The 22,510-nt window shown below is 45.5% G+C and overlaps 1 protein-coding gene across 2 annotated transcripts in view; it reads right to left on the bottom strand.

The window, feature by feature from the left end:
* Positions 1 to 3,177: 3,177 nt before the first annotated feature.
* The window catches only part of LOC115150785 (FYVE, RhoGEF and PH domain-containing protein 5), a 48,118-nt gene continuing 28,785 nt past the window's right edge, over positions 3,178 to 22,510 (bottom strand). The window contains exons 8-20 of one of the 2 annotated variants that reach the window (XM_029694458.1): positions 14,882 to 14,972; positions 14,661 to 14,711; positions 14,358 to 14,416; positions 12,705 to 12,776; positions 12,446 to 12,514; positions 7,525 to 7,608; positions 7,313 to 7,392; positions 6,724 to 6,820; positions 6,378 to 6,515; positions 5,929 to 6,168; positions 5,674 to 5,802; positions 5,055 to 5,209; positions 3,178 to 4,879 (exon numbers count right to left, since the gene is read on the bottom strand). In XM_029694458.1, coding sequence (XP_029550318.1) covers positions 4,843 to 4,879; positions 5,055 to 5,209; positions 5,674 to 5,802; positions 5,929 to 6,168; positions 6,378 to 6,515; positions 6,724 to 6,820; positions 7,313 to 7,392; positions 7,525 to 7,608; positions 12,446 to 12,514; positions 12,705 to 12,776; positions 14,358 to 14,416; positions 14,661 to 14,711; positions 14,882 to 14,972 — 1,302 coding nt within the window. In that variant the 3' untranslated portion in view covers positions 3,178 to 4,842. The remainder of the gene's footprint in view (positions 4,880 to 5,054; positions 5,210 to 5,673; positions 5,803 to 5,928; positions 6,169 to 6,377; positions 6,516 to 6,723; positions 6,821 to 7,312; positions 7,393 to 7,524; positions 7,609 to 12,445; positions 12,515 to 12,704; positions 12,777 to 14,357; positions 14,417 to 14,660; positions 14,712 to 14,881; positions 14,973 to 22,510) is intronic. The other variant, XM_029694459.1, reaches the window with a different exon arrangement.

The raw sequence follows: 22,510 nt of genomic DNA, 5'->3' as shown, positions 1-22,510 counted from the left end.
AAACTATGCAATACATACAAATAAACAAAACAACAAACCGTGACGAAGAGGTGCAACATACACTAACTCAAAATACAATCTCCCACAACCCCAGGTGGGAAAAGCAACTACTTAAGTATGATCTCCAATTAGAGACAACGATGACCAGCTGCCTCTAATTGGAGATCACCCCCCCCCCAAAAAACATAGAAATACAGGAACTAGAACATAACAACATGGAAAATCTAAACTAGACACAACCCCGTCATGCCCTGACCTACTCTACCATAGAAAATAACAGCTTCTATGGTCAGGACGTGACAGTACCCCCCCCCCCCCCCCCCCCCCCCCCCCCCAAGGTGCGGACTCTGAACGCAAACCTGAAACAATAAAAAAAAGGGAGGGTTAGGGTGGGTGTCTAATGTCGGTGGCGGCTCTGGTGCAGTACAAAGAACCTTCTCATCCCGCGGATCCTCCTGCATCGGAGGCGGTTCTGGTGCGAGACGAAGAACCCTCTCCTCCTGCTTATCCACCAGCATAGGAGGCGGCTCCGGTTCGGGGCGTAGCCCCCGCTCCGCCAGTTGATCCCTCTGCTTTTGTGTCACCGGACCGTGGATCATCACCGGAGGCTCCGGACTGCAGACCGCCGCTGGAGACTCCGGACTGCAGACCGCCGCTGGAGGCTCCGGACTGCAGACCGCCGCTGGAGGCTCCGGACTGCAGACCGTCGCTGGAGGCTCCGGACTGCAGACCGTCGCTGCACGCACCTCAGGGCGAGTGCGGAGAGCAGGAACAGGACACACCGGACTGGGAAGGCGCACTGGAGGCCTGATGCGTGGGGCTGGCACAGGTGGCGCCAGACTAGTAACATGCACCGGACCGTGGATCATCACCTGAGGCTCTGGACTGCAGACCGCCGCTGGAGACTCTGGACTGCAGAACGCCGCTGGAGACTCCGGACTGCAGACCGCCGCTGGAGACTCCGGACTGCAGACCGTCGTTGGAGGCTCCGGACTGCAGACCGTCGCTGGAGGCTCCGGACTGCAGACCGTCGCTGCAGGCTCCGGACTGCAGACCGTCGCTGGAGGCTCCGGACAGGAGGCTCCGGACTGTGGGCCCTCTCAGGAGGCTCCGTACTGTAGGCCGTCTCAGGAGGCTCCGTACTGTAGGCCGTCTCAGGAGGTTCCGGACTGTAGGCCGTCTCAGGAGGTTCCGGACTGTAGGCCGTCTCAGGAGGTTCTGGACTGTAGGCCGTCTCAGGAGGTTCTGGACTGTAGGCCGTCTCAGGAGGTTCCGTACTGTAGGCCGTCTCAGGAGGTTCCGGACTGTAAAACGTTGCCGGAAGCTCTGGACTGGGAACTGTCGCCGAAAGCTCTGGACTGGGAACTGTCGCCGGAAGCTCTGGACTGGGAATGCGCACTGGAGGCCTGATGCGTGGGGCCGGCACAGGTGGCGCCAGACTGGTAACATGCACCGGACCGTGGATCATCACCTGAGGCTCTGGACTGCAGACAACCGCTGGAGACTCCGGACTGCAGACCGCCGCTGGAGACTCCGGACTGCAGACCGCCGCTGGAGACTCCGGACTGCAGACCGCCGCTGGAGACTCCGGACTGCAGACCGCCGCTGGAGGCTCCGGACAGCAGACCGTCGCTGGAGGCTCCGGACTGGAGGACGTCGCTGGAGGCTCCGGACTGTGGGCCCTCTCAGGAGGCTCCGGACTGTGGGCCCTCTCAGGAGGCTCCGGACTGTGGGCCCTCTCAGGAGGCTCCGGACTGTGGGCCCTCTCAGGAGGCTCCGGACTATGGGCCCTCTCAGGAGGCTCCGGACTGTAGGCCGTCTCAGGAGGTTCCGGACTGTAGGCCGTCTCAGGAGGTTCCGGACTGTAGGCCGTCTCAGGAGGTTCCAGACTGTAAAACGTTGCCGGAAGCTCTGGACTGGGAACTGTCGCCAAAAGCTCTGGACTGGGAACTGTCTTCACTCTCCTCCAATTTATCCAACAATTCCTCAAACGTCTCTAAATCTCATCTCCGTTCACTCTCCTCCAATTTATCCAATATTTCCTCAACGGACTCTGACTCACCCCAATATTCCTCTTTGCTCTCCGACTCATCCCTCGACCTTGCCGACCAACCCATGTGCCCCCCCCCAAATATTTTTAGGTTGCTTCTTGGGCTTGCGTTGTTGCCGTGCTAGTTCCTCGTATCGTCGCCGTTCCTCTCTCGCTATCTCCGCCTGCTTCCATGGCAGGGTCTTGTCCCCTGCCATTACCTCCTCCCAGGTCCAGGAGGTCCTCCACTCTCTTCTCTCCTGGGCCCAGGATCCCTGCTCCTCCTGGGCACGCTGCTTGGTCCTTTGGTGGTGGGAGATTCTGTCACGGTTGTTGTATGATGAAGGAGCGGACCAAAGCGCAGCGTGTGTATTGTTCCACATTTTCTTTATTAAACTGTGAAACTATGCAATACATACAAATAAACTAATAAACAAAACAACAAACCGTGACGAAGAGGTGCAACATACACTAACTCAAAATACAATCTCCCACAACCCCAGGTGGGAAAAACAACTACTTAAGTATGATCTCCAATTAGAGACAACGATGACCCCCCATAAAAACATAGAAATACAGAAACTAGAACATAACAACATAGAAAATCTAAACTAGACACAACCCCGTCACGCACTGACCTACTCTACCATAGAAAATAACAGCTTCTATGGTCAGGACGTGACAAGGCAAGATGTTTTCTTCCTGATAGTTCCATTTTTAAATGTTAAGTAGCTTAGTCTGACGCTATATTTCTAGGACTAGACCGGGCACATGCTTCAACAGTATCGCTAAACCACAGCTTGATCGACAAGTACACCTGCATGACTTTTTAGCATTCTGCGGGTATCAGCCCCAGGCTCAAAGCTCGAGAGAAACAGAGGGCCATGATCTGCACGGGTATCAGTTTGTTTATGATGAGTTTGTCTGTTTGTGAAGTGACCTTCCCTAGGATGTTCACCTGGACATAACCCACTGACCATTTCGCTAAACCCGCAATAACATCTGCTAGATGTGTGTATGCGACGAATAACATTTGATTTGATTTACATACTCCTAGTAACTGTGCCATATCAACTGCACCATTATTGTTTCTGATGAAATGTACATTCCTTCTCTGTTGGTCTTTATGGAAGCATGGTAGAAGCAACTTTTTCTGATGAGTTTATTGACTGTATTGTTTAACTGTATACTGTACATCAACATTTAAATGGTGCTATATACAAAGCCATGTTAGAGGTCCAATCTCATAATACTCTTGGTATAACCCATAATCCCAGGTATGAAGACCGAACGTATCGACTGAGCGTAGATACATGTACTCATGATGTGCACGACTAGTTGCATTTTGACTAGAATAAAATGTGGTCTGACAAGTCTGACAGGGATAGTCTGTTAATATCTGATGTTCTCAAAGAAGGAGAATTCGAAAAGAGAGAAAAAGGAGTGACATCATCAGCATCAAAGAAAAGGGCTGAGATGCTGCTAAAACTGATGTTTATTGATTTGTTTTACCATTTTTACTTTTCAGCCGTTCCCATAAAGACTATCAATCGTTTATCCATAACACATGGCATGGCATTCAAATGGAAACTGTTGGCACTTCAAAAATGTAACCACCCTTTCGAAAAGGATCAAAAACTATACATTCAGCTATGAAATATACTTCAAGATGATCTTTTGTTGAATAATACTAAAACTGTCTGTAACATTTCACATTCTGTCATTGTTATTACACACCTGTGGTGTAAAATAAGTATGTTCACAGAGAGTACATTGGACAAGATATAATGATTAAAATGGCTTTCGCTTGTAACATCATATAATAACATTGCTGTACAAATACTTATTATACCTCACTTCAAAATGTGTGAATTGAATATTACACTATATTTAAAATACGATGCGTCTCTTACAGTACATGAACGTCTCCATACAATACCAAAGCTGTTTATACTGCCCAACAAATGCAAAACGCAGTAACTACAAATTCTGATCAAAAATCTTTGATCTGTTTTAATGGCCAGGTATATTATCTGATTAATGTGTTATTTCATTTCCTGACACAAGAACAAGCCAGTTGATCTGAATATATCATGGAGTATCAGAGATTACTGTCTGTCCCGACAGAAAAATACTTTGATGTAAGAGTTTGCTTTTTTTTTAAATGACGTAGTTACTGCGTTTTGCCATGGTAGGGCATCATTTTGATTTGGTATTGTTTGTACAGCGGTCTGCACTATCCAAAACAGAACCCATACAAAGTTGTTCCATGTACAAGTTCATGGTAGACAAAGAGTGTCAGAAAAGACAAGTGTGTGAATGTGCACTGGCACTGAAGGCTGTCAATCAAACATTTTGATACACATTGTCTAGGAGTTTTACAGTTGTGGCATGCAGTTGTGGTCTTTTGACACAGGGACCTGTGTGTGTTTGAGCTGGCTCTATGTATTTCCTCAGAATATTTGTGTTAAAAAGAAAGTCGAACACTTTAATTATGCTCCCAAACATTTAATGGGTCTAGCAACCAACGTTTCGTCCTTCTTCAGGGTCCTGTTCGCCACTGCTGACCCAAACAAAGTCCTGCAGGGAGTTTGGAACTGACCCAGTCTGAGTATACACTGTACTCGACTGAGAGGTTTTCACCTGAAGAGGCTCACTCTTGGATGTTTGCCCCACACACAGTCTGCATGTATGCCATTCTGCCTGTAGATGGCAGCCCTGTCAAGGATGGTTTTGCGCAGAAGACACCAGGAAAGAGAGAGTGGGTCGATAGGCGATGCACAGCAGCGTTGGTCTGTGCAGACAGGCAGGTGTTATAACACTGTGGCCTCCTCCATGGCATTGACCCACCTGCAAAACAAAAGTGAATAACATGAACACTGTAGATGTGTATGTGTGTCTGCCTGTGTGTGTGTGTGTGTGTGTGTGTGTGTGTGTGTGTGTGTGTGTGTGTGTGTGTGTGTGTGTGTGTGTGTGTGTGTGTGTGTGTGTGTGTGTGTGTGTGTGTGTGTGTGAGTAGCCTGACCTGCGGGCAGTGTGCTGATCGTCTGCTCTAAAGGTGTAGTATAGTGTCTTTTTGTGGTAGAGCTGAAACACGTTGGAGCTCTCCTCTCCCTCTGGCCTCTCTGTCAGCTTCACTGTGAAACTCTGCATGGGCAGAATCTCAGATGCCATCTTGTCCTGTGTTGAGAGAAGAGAGTGAGGTAGGGACATTTATAAAGGACTCAGCTGCATGAAATATACTCAGCTGAAATATACTCACCAATATACTCAGCTGCATATACCAATTACGTTTTACCAGAATTTTGAGAAACAAGGAAACTAACACACACTTGTATTTGTGATTTAAGTTAACGACACTGCTTATTATAAATGGTAGCTACCTACAAAGCTTGTAAAAAAACATACAATAAACAGTACAAATAAAGAGAGAGCACAGAATTTCTCCAGATCAGGAGAGACTTTGTAGAAGCTTTTAAAAGAGTCCAGAATAATATGGGCATATTGTGAGTATATTGAGGGTGAGTGCTCACGTGTGTGTACGTATGTGTGTGTGTGTGTGTGTGTGTGTGTGTGTGTGTGTGTGTGTGTGTGTGTGTGTGTGTGTGTTTGGGGCTGGTGTGGGAGACTCTGTGCCCCCTCACCTCACGTGCTGTGAAGGTGTAGAGCACCTTGTCTTTGAGGAGGAACCACAGCCTCTTCCACTTCCTCTTGCTCTTCTTACGCCGCTGCAGGCTGCCACTCATGGCCGAGCCCTCAGCCCCCAACACCACCTTCAACATAGGTCAGAGGTCAACATCAGGGAGTTAGCAGGGCATACCACAGAATCTTGCATCAGAGCAGAACTACAGAACTACACTGATAAAGGTCAAAGGTCAAAGGTGATGAGTATTGCGGACCTGGTTGAGAGAAGAGGTGCTCTTCCTGCTCCTCCACAGGCTTGGGGGCTGGAAGCTCTGGAACACAGCTGAGAGGGGCCGACTGGCCCGGTGGGTGCAGGGGCTGGAGTTACCACACGCCCCTGAGATACTGACACCTCTCTTCCTGAGCTCAGCATAGCAGTGGTCACAAACTTTGGCCATCCTGTCTTTGAGGTACTTCAGAGGATACTTGTTCCTGGAGCAGGCACGACACACCACCTGGGTGTGGAGAGAGAGAGAACAGGTGTGAAGGAAGAGCGAGGGGACCTCTGATTTAAGGAGTATTGGAGATCAAGAAGTCAAGATACTAAAAGAGTCTGCCAGGGTAATGTAAAACAGTGGGTTGGGGTCAGTATGAGTGAGAGTCTCCTATGACAGCAGTTTGATTGACGGGTTCGTACAGTAAGGCCCGTGTGTGTGTGTCTCACCTTCCCACAGGCGTTGCAGTGATGGCGTCTGAGGGTCAGGCTGAAGTCGGAGGTACAGTTCATACACATCATCACATGAGTCACGGGCACCAGCACTGGAGCTGCCTCCCCCAGGGCCATCCACAGCTTCTCACGTGCCTGCATGGGAAGACAATGTGGCAACAACGTTACAACAACATTACAACAACATTACAAACCAATACATTAACGTTACAACAACATAACAACGTTATAACAACGTTAACAACCTATTCTGCATTTTATAAATGTCACACGTTAAATTGGTTATAAGTGAGCTTTAATGGTATGTCCTGTCCTGAGTGTCATTCAGCGGTGAACTCATTACCTCACTGCAGGGGCCACCGAAAGTACACAGGCCTGCAGCATGATCTGCTATGGCCCGACTCAGCGTGTGGAACCAGTCCTCTCTCTCACCACAGGAACTAGTGACACAGAAACAGATGTGTTCAGGCTGTACACATAATTAGACATACCCCATTATTTCTATTTCTACTTTGCGCTTTCTTCCACTACAAATCTACCATTCCAGTGTTTTACTTGCTATATTGTATTTACTTTGCCTCCGTGGCCTTTTTTGCCTTTACCTCCCTTATCTCACCTCATTTGCTCACATTGTATATAGACTTATTTTTCTACTGTATTATTGACTGTATGTTTGTTTTACTCCATGTGTAACTCTGTGTTGTTGTATGTGTCAAACTGCTTTGCTTTATCTTGGCCAGGTCGCAATTGTAAATGAGAACTTGTTCTCAACTTGCCTACCTGGATAAATAAAGGTTAAATAAAAATAAATAAACATACATGTGTACATATACATGCAGTATATGCATATAAATACATATATATATACTGTATGTAACCAATGGACAAGACTGGTACAAAGCCCCAGACAGATGTCCTCTGCTCTGACTTACCTGGCTGACAGGGTGATGCTGACATCATTCACCTCGATCCTCAGGGCATTGAGCACGTTGTCTATGACGGGTATACTGACCTGGGAGAACAGGACACGCAGCACAGCAGTCAGCACACAGACAGACAGAAAGACATGTTGACACAGCCATAGGTCAGGGGTGAGGTGTGAAGGTCAGGGAAGGTCATCTCAGTAGGAGGGGGTGGGACTCACCTTCATCCCAGACAGATAGAGAGTGTTCTTCAGCCGGTATTTACCATCCTGCTGAGGATAGGTGTACAGCATCACATCATTCATCTGGTGGAGACAGAAGCAGAGGGACAGAGGTATGATTACTGTCATGTGTGCAAATACAGCCTGTCTGCCAGCCTGAAATATACGGCTACATTCCGGTCCTCTACCCTTCTCCTGAAGTGTGTGCTCGTATACTTTCCCTAATGGATTTAAAAGGAATGTGAGAAATACTCCCTCCAGCCATGCTTGCATCCAATCCAATGCTTTTAAATGCATGGGGGGGGGGGGGGGGGGGGTGAACAAGAACACACTTCTGGAGATGGGAAAGACAGCCCTCATCTCGTTCAAAGGGAATTTGCCACAGGGGGGCACTATAAACTTAAAGACGTCCTCCGGTGATTTTTGAAAATTTCCTATTGTAAAGTGATATCCCAAGTATAAATATAGTAAAGCACACACACTAAAGTGTAAAATAAAATAGTATTTTTTCTACACAACTGCAAACTTCAAGGAGTTGGTCTGATGGTCAGATGTGATGTCATTGATCTCCCGCCTTGTTTGAGGAACAGTAGAGGAGCAATAGAGAACAAAAGAGGAAGCCCCCACCCCCCACTTGTGTCATGTCATGTCATACCTGGACCACCTATTGAGATGTGCCTTTTGTTTATTAAATCAGGTGTTCGATGAGGAACCTCCTTGGTCGCAACATTTTTTTGGGGGGGGGAATTTCCTTTCATATTATTCACACATTCAAACGTTAACGCCTCAAACCAGACATTCCCATGTAACACACAATAAAAAGGCACCACCGTTTATTTGCTTATTACACCCAACGTACTGTAATCCTCTAAACATACTTCAGCCTATTGTGTTGGAGGGCCTTATTTAGAGTGGGACAAAAGCAGTGACATCATTATTCACACATCATGTGTGCTCTAAACATCCGTGGCCCATAAGGCAGCATCCAGGAATTCTCCACCGGTCCCTTCCAGCTCCCAGCTGCTCTGAGAAACTGCCTGGTCTGGGTGGAGGCCCTGGAACCAGCCACCACCACAACAACAAAACAAGCTCAAAAGGGACAAAACAGCATGTGGCCCTCTAGTCCTGACTGTGGTGCCAGGAAAATACCTCTCCCTCAACGTTAACATAACTCAGGAGCTGATCGTGGACTTCAGGAGACAGCAGAGGGAGCACACCCCCATCCACATCGACGGGACCACAGTGGAGAAGGTGAAAAGCTTTAAGTTCCTTGGAGTACACATCACTGACAATCTGAAATGGTCCACCCACACAGACAATGTGGTGAAGAAGGCGCAACAGCCTCAGGAGGCTGAAGAAATTTGGCTTGGCATCTAAGACCCTCACGAACTTTTCCAGATGCACAATTGAGAGCATCCTGTCGGGATGTATCACCGCCTGGTAGGGCAACTGCACCGCCCGCAAACGCAGGGCTCTCCAGAGGGTGGTGCGGTCTGCCCAATGCATCACCAGGGGCACACTACCTGCCCTCCAGGACACCTACAGCACCCGATGTCACAGGAAGGCCAAAAAGATCATCAAGGACATCAACTACCCGAGCCACGGCATGTTCACCCTGCTATCATCCAGACGGTGACGTCAGTTCAGGTACATCAAAGCTGGGACCGAGAGACTGAAAAACAGCTTCGATCTCAAGGCCATCAGACTGTTAAATAGCCATCACTAGCCAGCTACCACCCGATTACTCAACCCTGTACCTTAGAAGCTGCTGCCCTGTATACATAGACATGGAATCACTGGTTACTTAAATAATGGAACGCTAGTCACTTTAATAGTGTTTGCAAACTGTTTTACTCATTTTACATGTATATACTGTATTCTATTGTATTCTAGTCAAATCCACACAGACACGGCTTGTCCTAATATTTATATATTTCTTCATTCCATTCTTTTACTTTTAGATTTGTGTGTATTGCTGTGAATTGTTAGATACTACTGTACTGTTGGAGCTAGGAACCCAAGCATTTCACTACACCCGCAATAACATTTGCTAAATATGTGTATGTGACCAATCAAATTTGATATGATCTGATTTAGGGGTGTTCACACTGCAGGCCCACCCCACCCTACCCCAGGCTCTCACACACACATTACAGACTAAGAGATGTGTACCAAATACAACCTAGAATCTCAATTTTAACCATGCATTAGATGCTCAACTACTGCACATTCACTTTCCCAACACGTTTCTCTTCCTCTCTTCTGCTTCAAGTACTTCACCTGTTTCTTCCCTCCTATGACAGTCCCTCTCTTTTCTCCATCCTCCCCTAATCCCTTCCTTCACTCATGGCTCTCTCCTCTCTAAGACTTCCCTCTGGTTAGCATGACAGTGACTTTCCTCTGGTTAGCATGACAGTGACTTTCCTCTGGTTAGCATGACAGTGACCTTCCTCTGGTTAGCATGACAGTGACTTTCCTCTGGTTAGCATGACAGTGACTCTCCTCTGGTTAGCATGACAGTGACTTTCCTCTGGTTAGCGTGACAGTGACTCTCCTCTGGTTGCCATGACAGTGACTTTCCTCTGGTTAGCGTGACAGTGACTCTCCTCTGGTTGCCATGACAGTGCCTTAATGGCTGTTGAGCGCTGCTCCTCAATGTCACTAAGTGAGTGATGGCTTTCATCATCTCTGTTTGGACTCGCTTTCCTTAAAGGCCCTTACATTACACCTGCTGCCCCTCTCCAGCCATCTACTCCAGAGGAGCTACCCAGTTACTCACACACATATCAGTCTCTCAACCATCACTCTAGGACCAAAAGGCTCCTTAACAGCTTCTACCCCCAAGCCATAAGACTGCTGAATAATTAATCAAATGGCCACCAGACTATTTACATTGACACTGCTGCTACTCGCTGTTTATGATCTATGCATAGTCACTTTACCCCTACCGACATGTACAAATTACCTCAACTAACCTGAACCCCAGCACATTGACTTGGTACCGGTGGTATCTATATAGCCTCGTTAATGTTATTTGATTGTGTTATTTTCTATTGAATTTTTTTACTTTAGTTTCTTAACTCTATTTCTTGAACTGCATTGTTGGTTCAAGGTCTACACCTGTTGAACTCGACGCATGTGACAAATAAAACTTGATTTGATTTGATATACAACCCATTTGGGAGACACAGGGAGAGAGAGACATGAAGACAATACGAAAGTGAATAGCTCCTCAAAGAATGGCTCCCAGCTAGCACATAACGTTCTGAGAACCATATGTTTCTTAAAGCTCGGTGAGAGCGTGGTTGTCCTATGGTTATTTTGCATACAACCTTCCCACAATGTTCTGAGAATGGTGCAGGACAGTTGCTTGGCATTAGAACATTCTCAGCACATTTAAAACTTGTCACGTCCTGACCATAGAAAGATGTTATTTTCTATGGTAGTGTAGGTCAGGGCGTGACAGGTTTTTTCCCCCTATGTTTTCTATTTCTATGTTCAGGTTCTAGTTTTGTATTTCTATGTTGGGTTTTGTTTGGGATGATCTCCAATTAGAGGCAGCTGGTCCTCGTTGTCTCTAATTGGAGATCATACTTAAGTATTTTTTTTTTTTTACCCACCTCGGTTTGTGGGAGATTATCTTTGAGTCAGTGTATGTTTCACCGCTCCCTCACGGTTTGTTGTTTTGTCATTCAGTTTATTTATGTATTGCATAGTTTCACAGTGTAAAGAAAATGTGGAACGACACACATGCTGCACTTTGGTCCACTTCTCCTTTCGACAACCGTGACAGAACTTGACAAAATAATGTTATTTTCTTGGTATTTCATTACTTTAACAGAATGTTTCCTAAAAGTTCAAACATGGTTACATTAAATTACATTTTTGGTAATGTTCTAGGAATGTTCTCCAACTACTTCAGCATTATGTTACCTACAGGTTTCCTTATGGTTCTATTTATATTTTCAGAATATTCAGAGAATGTTCAAAAACAACGTTATTCTGTGGGAATTTCAGTACTTCAGCATTATGTTTCCTACATGTTTCCTCATGGTTCTATTTAAAGTCATGTTCTCAAATTGTTCCAAGAAACATACGGCATTGTTCCCACAACCAATGCGAAACCAAAAACATACGTTCCCACAACTTCCAAGGAACCAAATGTGCTAGTTGGGTTGTGTTCATATAATACAGATTCTAAAATAAACACACATTTTGTTTTATTTCAATACAAAGTACATACTAGTAAATGTCACAATAGTATATGATACCCTTTTCTTCTTTCTACCATTTACTTCCTTAAGACTTTGTTTTTATGTCCCTCCCCCCAGTCTACAGAGTGTCTAGCATTTGTAGCTCTGTCAGTCCCCTCACTGCACAGGAAGCCAGCATCCAGTGACCCACACCAAACATCCTGTGAGGAAGCAGGGCCCTCGAAAACAAGCCCTGAGAGAGGGAGGCACCTGGCTGGGTATGGTGGGGCTAGGGTTGTCAATTTCTGGGAACGTTCAACAAATTCCCTGGTTTCCTCAAAATCTCGGTTGGAGGATTCCCGGAATCAGGAGGGAATAAGCAGGAAATCCGGAATCCTCCAACTGTTATTTTGGGAAAACCAGGGAATTTATTTCATGTTCCTGGAATTTTGCAACCCTGGGTGTGGCCCTGTGGCCTTGTCCTCCTTCCTCTGCCTGTTTCTACATTCTGTCTCCCTCTGCCTCCCTCTGCCTCCCTTTGCCTCTCTGCTTCGCCCTGTCTCCTTCTACATCTGATTGCCTTTACCAGCCACAACAGTATCCAGAAAACTTGGATGAGACCCCACCCTTACATGATCAGAATAACCACCATGTGTGATACTGAAATATTAGTGAAAGTTTTAATGGCACACGAAGAGGATAGTGGTTAGTAGACCGGTAATAGTTACCAGAAATAGGTGTCTGGGCTGTCTGCTTTTCCTCGAAACTTTCATTAGAGTGCCTTCCTTCACAAACACCTGCAAACACACAGGAATAGAGAACATGTTAGCAAGAGGACTGCCTGTACTGTACTAGCAGTGGGCTTTTAGATCCCGTGTCGGATTTCTACTAGGCCACGGTCTGAGATTGGTATTATTCACTGTTTATGTGATGTTTGTTGAACAGAGTAACACTGTTCAGAGAGAGAGAGAGGCAGACTGATCTCACCCTTCCTGGCTTGAGTAGATCTCTCTTGCCTCTGACACTGTACTCAATGTGGACCAACCGCAACAAATTCTCCTGTGTGTCAGAGAGACAGAGAGAGAGAGAGAGAGGGACAAGAGAGGAGAGTGAGATAAGGAGGGATTTTTCTGTGAGAGATGGGTAAAGAGAGAAACTGTCCTTGTGAATGAGAGGGAGGGCGGCGGAAAGGGATGTGCTGCTGGAAACTGAATAGGAGTGGAAGAGATAGTGTGTGTGTGTCTGTGTGTGTGTGAGACATACACACACACATACACTGTAAAGGGGTTACCATGAATTTGACAGTATAGCTTACAGGCAGTAAAAAAGTAGCTTACAGGCAGCTCAGTGGCAAGTAAAATTCAGTATTTTATATTACAGTAATATAAAAAAGGAATCAATGAAAGTACCGTATATAGACACACAGTACAATACCCCAAAATGTACTGTGTTATACTGTAAAAAAATAAACGCTACCGTAATCGGAATGAATGGATAAATTAATGAAATTTATTGAGGCATTTGTATTTCACAGTATTCTTCTGTAATTATAAGGGATTGGTGCAAGCAGGTTGGATGCTAGGTAAAGTGTTTTCACATTACAGCACTAGAGGCCTTAACAAAGGCTTCCAAACTGTCAATGACTACAGACCAAAACAGACAGGGCAAAATGCTCAACCATTTAAGGCTTAAGGCTTTCTGCCATTCCAATCTGTCCCCTATACATTTTAAATTGATGGGACAATATAACCATATAGGAGTTCAATTGGTACAGCATTCTCACTCACAGGTGCAACAAATACACAATATGTTAATGAGCCAGAAACAACAATACCATGCACCCACTAGTGGTCGAAAGGTTTTCCATTCGAAATACAGCAATTATTACCCCGCCCACAACATTTTCCCACAATGCACCATCATTTACAGTTGGCTGCAGTAAAACATTTCAGAGTATTTTACTGTTGATAATACCCCAAATTACCATATAAATGACAGTTTTCTGTCACAGTGTATACATAGTCTGATTGGGACAGGAAGGAGCTAGCGCAGAGGATCCGTTGAGGGAATGAGTGTGTGTTTGAGTGAAAGAGGGAGAGAGAAAGATAAAGAAAAGAAAAAGAGAGTAATATTAGAGAGGTGAGATGGTAAGGAGGATGGAGGATCTGTGTGGCTGTGAGAGACAGGGGATATATGATCTATCTTAGGAGGATCTGTGTGGCTGTGAGAGACAGGGGATATATGATCTATCTTAGGAGGATCTGTGTGAGGGTGTGTGTGTGCTCTACAATGTAAGTAATGTCCTTACTCATACTACACCCTTTGTTACGATGCACCTGGGATCTTTGATGATTTCATCTTTCCTCGCCCTCACATTAATCAATAGGCAACAGAGCCCAGTGAGAGCAGAGAGACAGGCCTCTCCAAGATCACTGACGCGGTTTCACTCACAATAGTGTTGCCATGAGGAACCAAGAAGGATTTACACAGGGAAAATGTGAGCTGTCTCCACACTTTCAAGTTCACACTCCAAGTTTGTACATTCTGTACATGCATACCTCTAGCAAACACTTGCATGAGCACATGTACACAATCGTCTGAAATAAATACAGAAACACCCACACAGACACACCGACTTACCCCTTGCTTGAGATTTTCATTAGCCTGGTCTGCCACCTCTGAAACGATGACTAAGGCAGCTGGAGCACAGAGGGAGAGACAGAAAGGGTAAATGGCCATCAATATGCAGGGAGTTAAACACTGCCATGTTTGGGCCTAAACAACTAACCTATGATATTGTATCTAAGTCCGTGTGTGTGTGTGTGTGTGCGTGCGTGCGTGCATGCGTGCATGCATGCGCGCGTGTGTGTGTGTCACTGCTGAAGAGACGACTGTGTATAGAAGAAACTACAGCAATTCTTATAAAGCAGAGAAAGACCATACCTTGTGTATCCTCATATTCTTTCGAATCAGGGGAGAGGTTGTTTAAGTAATCTAGAAAACATAATGGCACAAACAAACAAATTATTCAAAAACAGAAACAGATGAATAATGTGTAGAATGCCAAATAACACTATTCAAGGTCGAGAGCTAAGATAGGGTACATAAATGAAAGTTAGTATTACAATTTTGCAATAGTACATTATGAGGTGTGTGTCAAATACCTGTGAGCAGCATGCGGTACTGGAGGACTCTCACAATGACCTGCAGCAGCTGGTGCTTCAATTGGACCTGAGCTCCATCTGGACCTTGCTTCTGCACACATAAACACATTGCCAGGTTAATACACACCTGCATGCATGACTGTGGAACATACACACACGCATTGCGCACAGACATGAACACATAACCTCACACACGCAAATAAATAATACAATGCACAACACTACTCTCTACCTAAGTAAGCTCTGTTGAAATTATGCAATTCAAAGTTAGATATGACAAAAGGATTAATGAGATAATCTTGGCAGAACATTTGACCACCAACCTGACCACTCCAAATCTCCTCACCACACAAACCCTGTACTGTCTCTATTCTTCTGCCCTATGGAATCCCTTCAAATGAGGAAGGGGAGGATAAGAGAAAGATCTAAAACAAATCTATCAGAGGCTAATTGTGTCTGACGGACATATATTCCCAGTCCCAGAGAGGGTCTATAATACAAAGGGCCCAGAGCAGATCCACACATCACCACTGACTGAGGAGTCTCCTAACCCAATAGAGCCCCGTTCCTCATTAGAGACAAAGAGATAACCCCCCGCGGGACTGAGACAACCATCCCTTCATTTACAATGGGTGACTGTGGAACGCACACACACAAACGCAGGCCCGCAAACATACACACATACACACACACACACACGTGCGCATGCATGCACACACATGCAAACACACACGCAAGGACACACACACACACAGACAAATGCAAGCACACCCACAAATGTACGGACACACACACACACACAGGGCTGGCGAGACAATATCGCTGGCCCTATAAAGGGGAGGATTAATAGCCAACACACACCAACCTTGGTCTTCTTTATGAGAGATGGAGCATAGCGGAACAGAGTAAAAATAGAGCAACGATTTGGAACCAGGATTCTATTGTCAAACCCCCACCTCTAATCAGCTAATTTACCTCCCTAAATTCTCTTTCTCTCTTTGTCTCTGTTTCACTCTCCTTTTCTCTTACTCCATTCCCTCCCCCTATGTAAAAGCCACATGATTTCACATGTGGAAAGTCACATGATTTTACATGTGAAATTATGTGGTTTTGGAACAGTTCTCATGTAATGATATTTCAGATGAAGATTTTCACATGTGATCACGTAACCTTTCACATTACATTGTGCATGTTTATATATACACAGTAACTATTATTTAACATGTCTCACCTGGGATTTGAACACACATAGACGACAAAAGGAATAATTAAATAATCTTGACAGATCGTTTGACCACCAACCTGACCACTCCACATCTGGAGAAAACACCTGTCTCCGGATTACATCTTCAAACTAAGGGCAACCATGGAATCCGACAGGAGACGCGTCCATCCATGAATGATGTATACGGGTAAGATAGTCTAGCTAGCTACATTTTCAGATATTACATGTTTCTAATTTTGACAGAAAGTGGTTTCATTTCAAGTTAAAGTGTACTGTTAGCTAGGTAGCTAATGTTAGCTGGCTGGCTCGCTAGCTAACGTTATGTGTATAATCTTATTATTTATATCTCAGAGCCATTTGCTTGGCTAGCTATAGCCTAATGTTAGCTAATTAACAATGAACCTGGTTGGTTAGCTTCCTGCAGATTCATGCAGGGTAGTAATGTCATGAGTTGGGATTATGGTTCATTGTTTACTTAGCTAGCTACATGTCTTAACAAAAGACTCCGCTTTGCAAGTAACCTTTTCGGGTGTCGTTCGTAAATTCAGTCTGGCCATCTACTCTGATTTCAGAGCACTCTCGTCTGAGTGTGCCAGAGCGCAGAATAAATGCTGAATTTACAAACGCTCAACACCCGTTGAATATGGCCGGTGTCAGTAAACATTGGTAAAAAAAGGCGTAATTACCCTGCTAGCAATGAGGAATCGGCCCAGAAGTGGCCCTCTTCCGGGGGGCGGAACAGATTGAATCGGCCCGGAATCGGGTGTTGGACTCGGCCCGTAATCAAAATGAATGACTGCCCAGAATAGGCCCAAGTACATCGCACCGTTTCTGTCTACCAGAATTCAGATGACTTTGCCGGCATCTTACCAGAATCCCCCCAGAAGCGGCCCAATGCAAATGTAAATAAATGTATACAAAATTACCCGATTTAGTAACTTAAAATATTACTATATACATTTTATACATACAAATAATTTCCACCCACAAAAAAGCATTTTGTCTCAGAGGAAACACCATACACCTGGTGACTATGTCAGCGTGCATGCACCTAGCCCACCACAGCGCAATGGGACAAGGACATCCCGGCCAGTCAAACCCTCCCCTAACTTGGAAGACGCTGGGCCAATTGTGCATCACCTCATGGGTTTCCCGGTCGACACGGGTCTCGAACCCGCATCTGTAGAAATGCAGTTTGCAGTGTAATGCAGTGTCTTAGACCACTGCGCCACTCGGGAAGTTCCAGGCAAAATTTGTAATGCTTATCAATTGTCTTGCACAAAGTATCGAAATGCTAAAATACTACACAGGACTCTTAACGAATTTCATTTAAATGTTAATTGTATTTTTTTATCACAGAAACAATGAGAAAATATGGAAAAATAAATTATGAAATGTTAATTAAATAAAGCAGCCCATGTAATCATCTGCCAGAGCGTAGCCCTAATCGGCCCGAGCCCCAAGTAATACATTTGGGCCAGATAACTCACACCGGAATCGGCCTGAGCTCAATCCCTGCATCCTAGCCATAAGTAATACTGCCGAAGGCGGCCCAGACTCGGGCCACATGACGTCGGCAAGCTAGCCAATGTTAGCTAATTAGCTTGGGTGCTTGACTGCCGTTGTGAGGTCAGAACGTTCGGATCAACTCTACTCACTCATCGGCCAGAGCGTCCAGTGTGCACTCTGAACGCTCTGAGAGCGAAACGCTCAGAATATATGAATGGACATTCTGACAGCACAGTTGCAGTCACCAATGCTCTGGATAACATGAAAACAGCCTAACCAGCACTGCTAGGGCGAGTAATGTTCAGTGAGCTGTTCTCTCATTTGTATCTGGAATTCGCTAGCAAGTTAGCTTGGGTGCTTGACTGCTGTTGTTAGTACAGAACGGTTGGATCAACCCTTAAAGAGATGGGTGGGGCTAAGGCTTAAGAGGGTGTGAACAATGCTGAATGGGTGTAGACAAAGGAGGACTCTCCAATAGTAGTACTAAAACATTCAAAGGCCATTTTCTCAAAAGTGAGTTTACAATTTTATGAACTTTCAAAGCAGAATTACTTTCCCATTGTTCCTCAACTGTAGTGTATGATATACCATTTTGTAGCTCTGGGTCTCTACTTTTATCCAATGTAAAAAACACAATTTCTAATTTTGCTACATAAGACCGATTTGAGCTGGTTGGTCACATATTTACAATACAACATCCATGTGTACATATGTTTAGAGTGTGTGTCTTATCATGTTCATGTGTGTCTGTGCCTGTGTGTGTCTCTTCACATTATTTTGATCAGTTTTTAAAAAAATCTGATTCTGCTGCTTGCATAAGTTACCTGATGTGAAAATGAGTTCCATGTAGCCATGGCTCTATATAGTACTGTGCGCCTCCCATAGTCTGTTCTTGACTTGGAGATGAAGAGACTTTGGTGGCATGTCTTGTAGGGTATGTATGGGTGTCCGAGCTGTGTGCTAGTAGTTTAAACAGACAACTTGGTGCAGTTCAGCACGTCAACACTTCTTACAAAAACAAGTAGTGATTAAGTCAATCTCGCCTCCACTTTTAGCTTTGAGAAACTTACTTGCATGTATTAATGTTAGCTCTCTGTGTACATCGAAGGGCCAGCCGTGCTACCCTGTTCTGAGCCAATTGTAATTTTCCGAGGTCCCTCTTTGTGGCACCTGACCACACGACTGAACAGTAGTCCAGGTGCGACAAAACTAGAGCCTGTAGGACCTGCCTTGTTGATAGTGTTGTTAAGAAGGTAGAGTGCTTTATTATGGACAGACTTCTCCCCATCTTTACTACTGTTGTATCAACATGTTTTGACCACAATCCAGGGTTACTCCAAGCAGTTTAGTCTCCTGAACTTGCTCAATGTCCACATTATTTACTACAAGATTCAGTTGATGTTTAGGGTTTAGTGAATGATATGTCCCAAATACAATGCTCTTAGTTTTTGAAATATTTAGGACTAATTTATTCCTTGCCACCCATTCTGAAACTAACTGCAGCTCTTTGTTAAGTGTTGCAATGATTTCACTCACTGTAGTAGCTGACGTGTATAGTACTGAGTCATCCACATACATAGACACACTGGCTTTACTCAAGGCCAGTGGCATGTCATTAGTAAAGATTGAAAAAAGTAAGGGCCTAGACAGCTGCCCTGGGGAATTCTGGATTATGTTGGATGGGCTTTCATTAAAGAACACCCTCTGTGATATGCTAGACATGTAACTCATGCTTTCACATGTGCTCAAATGTTATCACATGTTGCTTTTATATGATGTCACGTTATCACATTAACTTCACATAAGATCACATGTGAAAGTCATGTGTTTTTCCATAAGGGTCTCTCTAAAGGCACCTTACATTAGCTCTGTGTGGTTTCCTCTCTCTCGCTTTGGATTACCCTTCAGTTTTCCCCTCCCTTTTCAATAAAAACATCCCATCATTAAAACCTCTCCCTAACAGAACACCAGCACCTCAAGTGTCGCTTGTTTATGTAAATTGTGATACAGTTGACACTTGTACGGCTGAAATGGCTTCTATGGCGCGCCAAATATGATAATTAGTGCGTGGTTGTTTGAGTGAGTGAGCCAAAAAGAGGCGGTGCCTGTACATGCCAGCACACACACACACACACACACACACACACACACACACACACACACACACACACACACACACACACACACACACACACACACACACACACACACACACACACACACACACACACACACACCACACACCACACAGTCATGGCCAGCTGATTCGCTGGCTGCACACACAGCTGATCTAATTGGGGAGTTGTAAAGGAGGCTGCCTCTCTAATTAGCTTGTGTCTGCCTCATTACCCAGCTGCCTATACTGGGATTTATCACCATCGCACTGTCTTTATCTCTCTCTGTGCACCTGCTGCATCTCACACACAAACACTCTCCTCCTGTGTTTCCTTCTCAAGGGAACACAAACACCTAGGCACCAACACCAACACAAGCATTCAATATCACATCAACATCACAGGCACACACACACACAGGCACACACACATGCACACATGCACACACACACACAAACATACTCACACACATCATTGGCCGCTGTATATAGCAGCACAGTAAACAACAAATTGGCTGAAGAGGGGCTTTTATCTTTTAAGGTCCTATGGTGATCTGATCACAGCGCATACCTACTTCATCACTGTCATCACCACATCCACAATGAAATTACACCCCACAACACAACACTGCTGGACCAATGCTTAAAGAGCTTAACCCTCCACTTACCTCACAGACAGAGATAGAGAGAGAGAGAGAGAGAGAGAGAGAGAGGAAAAAGATGAAGGACAAACTCCTTTAAGGTTACAAAATGAACATTAATATAACCAATAATGAAGAGATATAAAGTATACAAAAATGTGTGAGACCTTGGGACTATAAGTTCTATCTGACAATTAGTTATTCACATAGAGTTGCTCTTTAGGTGGTCCTTTACATGTGAGATATGTCAGATTATTTAAAAAGTACATTTATGATTTAAAAAAAATAACAATTTGAAAGTTCTATCTGAGCAAAAACCTTTGAACTTGGTGCTATAAGGTTCATCTGCAGTCCAATCACACAATGCTGGTTCATCTGCAGTCCAATCACACAATGCGGGTTCATCTGCAGTCCAATCACACAATGCTGGTTCATCCGCAGTCCAATCACACAATGCTGGTTCATCTGCAGTCCAATCACACAATGCTGGTTCATCTGCAGTCCAATCACACAATGCTGGTTCATCTGCAGTCCAATCACACAATGCTGGTACATCTGCAGTCCAATCACACAATGCTGGTTCATCTGCAGTCCAATCATACAATGCTGGTTCATCCCCAGTCCAATCACACAATGCTGGTTCATCCGCAGTCCAATCACACAATGCTGGTTCATCTGCAGTCCAATCACACAATGCTGGTTCATCTGCAGTCCAATCACAAATAAAAGACCATATGTATGTAAGGTATTGTACTTACTGAGTCATGAAAGAGAAAGACATCACAAAACAGTTCTGAGATCTGGGATTTGAAAAATATGAATTCTCTCAAAACTATACATTTATCATATCCTTGATTATTCATATCGGTTCTGGTCCTCTTTGGTAATTCCGTACATTTTTTCCCACCACTTTTCAGAAGAATTGGCATAACGTATGGTAGAAACAAATAGATACAGGTGCCTTAAAGCATGTTTAGAGCCGGTCCCTCTCCTTGTTCAGGCGACGTTCGGCGGTTGATGTCACCGGCCTTCTAGCCATCGCCGATCCACTTTTAATTTTCCATTTGTTTTGTCTTTGTCTTACACACCTGGTTTCAATCCCCCAATTACTTGTTCATTATTTAACCCTCTCTTCCCCCATGTTTGTTTGTGAATAATTGTTGATCTTGTATACGGTCCGTTATTGTGGGCTCGGTATATTGTGTTGTGTTTGTGATTACTTGAGTAAATACATCAATTACTCATATCTGCTGTCCTGCGCCTGACTCTCTACACCAGCAACAAACAGACCGATTACAGAATTACTCACCTGTCAAATAGAGTCAGCAGGAGCAGATGCCCTCCCTGTGGCGTCCAGCAGCACGCAAACATGTTGCAACGTCTGGGCACCGCCATGGATCTCGTGCTGCAGACGATGGATCGTTGGGAGAGAGGAGGAGGTCGTCCAGCGCCTCCACCAGCCCCACTACAGCAGGCCCCACTGTCCACCCCACCTTCACCCGGTCCCTGCGGGATTCGACTCGAGCTCCCGAGGGAGTATGATGGGACGGCTGCCAGATGCCAGGGGTTCCTACTCCAGCTGGAACTCTACCTGGCGACCGTCCACCCGGCTCCTTCGGGAAGTGAGAGCATGTCCGCCCTCGTCTCCTGCCTCTCAGGCAAAGCCCTGGAGTGAGCCAACGCCGTATGGAGTGAAGGAGACGCGGCGTTGGACCATTACGCAGAGTTCACCCGCCGCTTTCGGGCAGTTTTCGACCACCCGCCTGAGGGTTGAGCAGCGGGTGAACGTCTGTTCCACCTGAGGCAGGGGATGAGGAGCATGCAGGATTTCGCATTGGAATTCCGGACCCTGGCCGCCAGAGCGGGATGGAACAACAGGGCCCTGATCGATCACTACCGGTGCAGTCTGCGCGAGGACGTCCGTCGGGAGTTGGCCTGCCGAGACACTACCCTCACGTTGGACCTGCTGGTGGACCTGTCCATCCGGCTGGACAACCTTCTGGCTACCCGCGGATGTCCGGATTGGGGCCTGTCAGTTCCATTCCCCAGCACCTCCGCTCCGACGCCCATGGAGCTGGGAGGTGCTGCGCTTAGGGCGACCGGAGGAGGGGCCATTCCCTGCACCATCTGTGGCTACAGAG

This window comes from Salmo trutta, chromosome 16 (assembly GCF_901001165.1).
Source record: "Salmo trutta chromosome 16, fSalTru1.1, whole genome shotgun sequence".
Classification (NCBI taxonomy): Eukaryota; Metazoa; Chordata; class Actinopteri; order Salmoniformes; family Salmonidae; genus Salmo; species Salmo trutta.
This window is presented reverse-complemented; position numbering and strand designations above follow the sequence as displayed.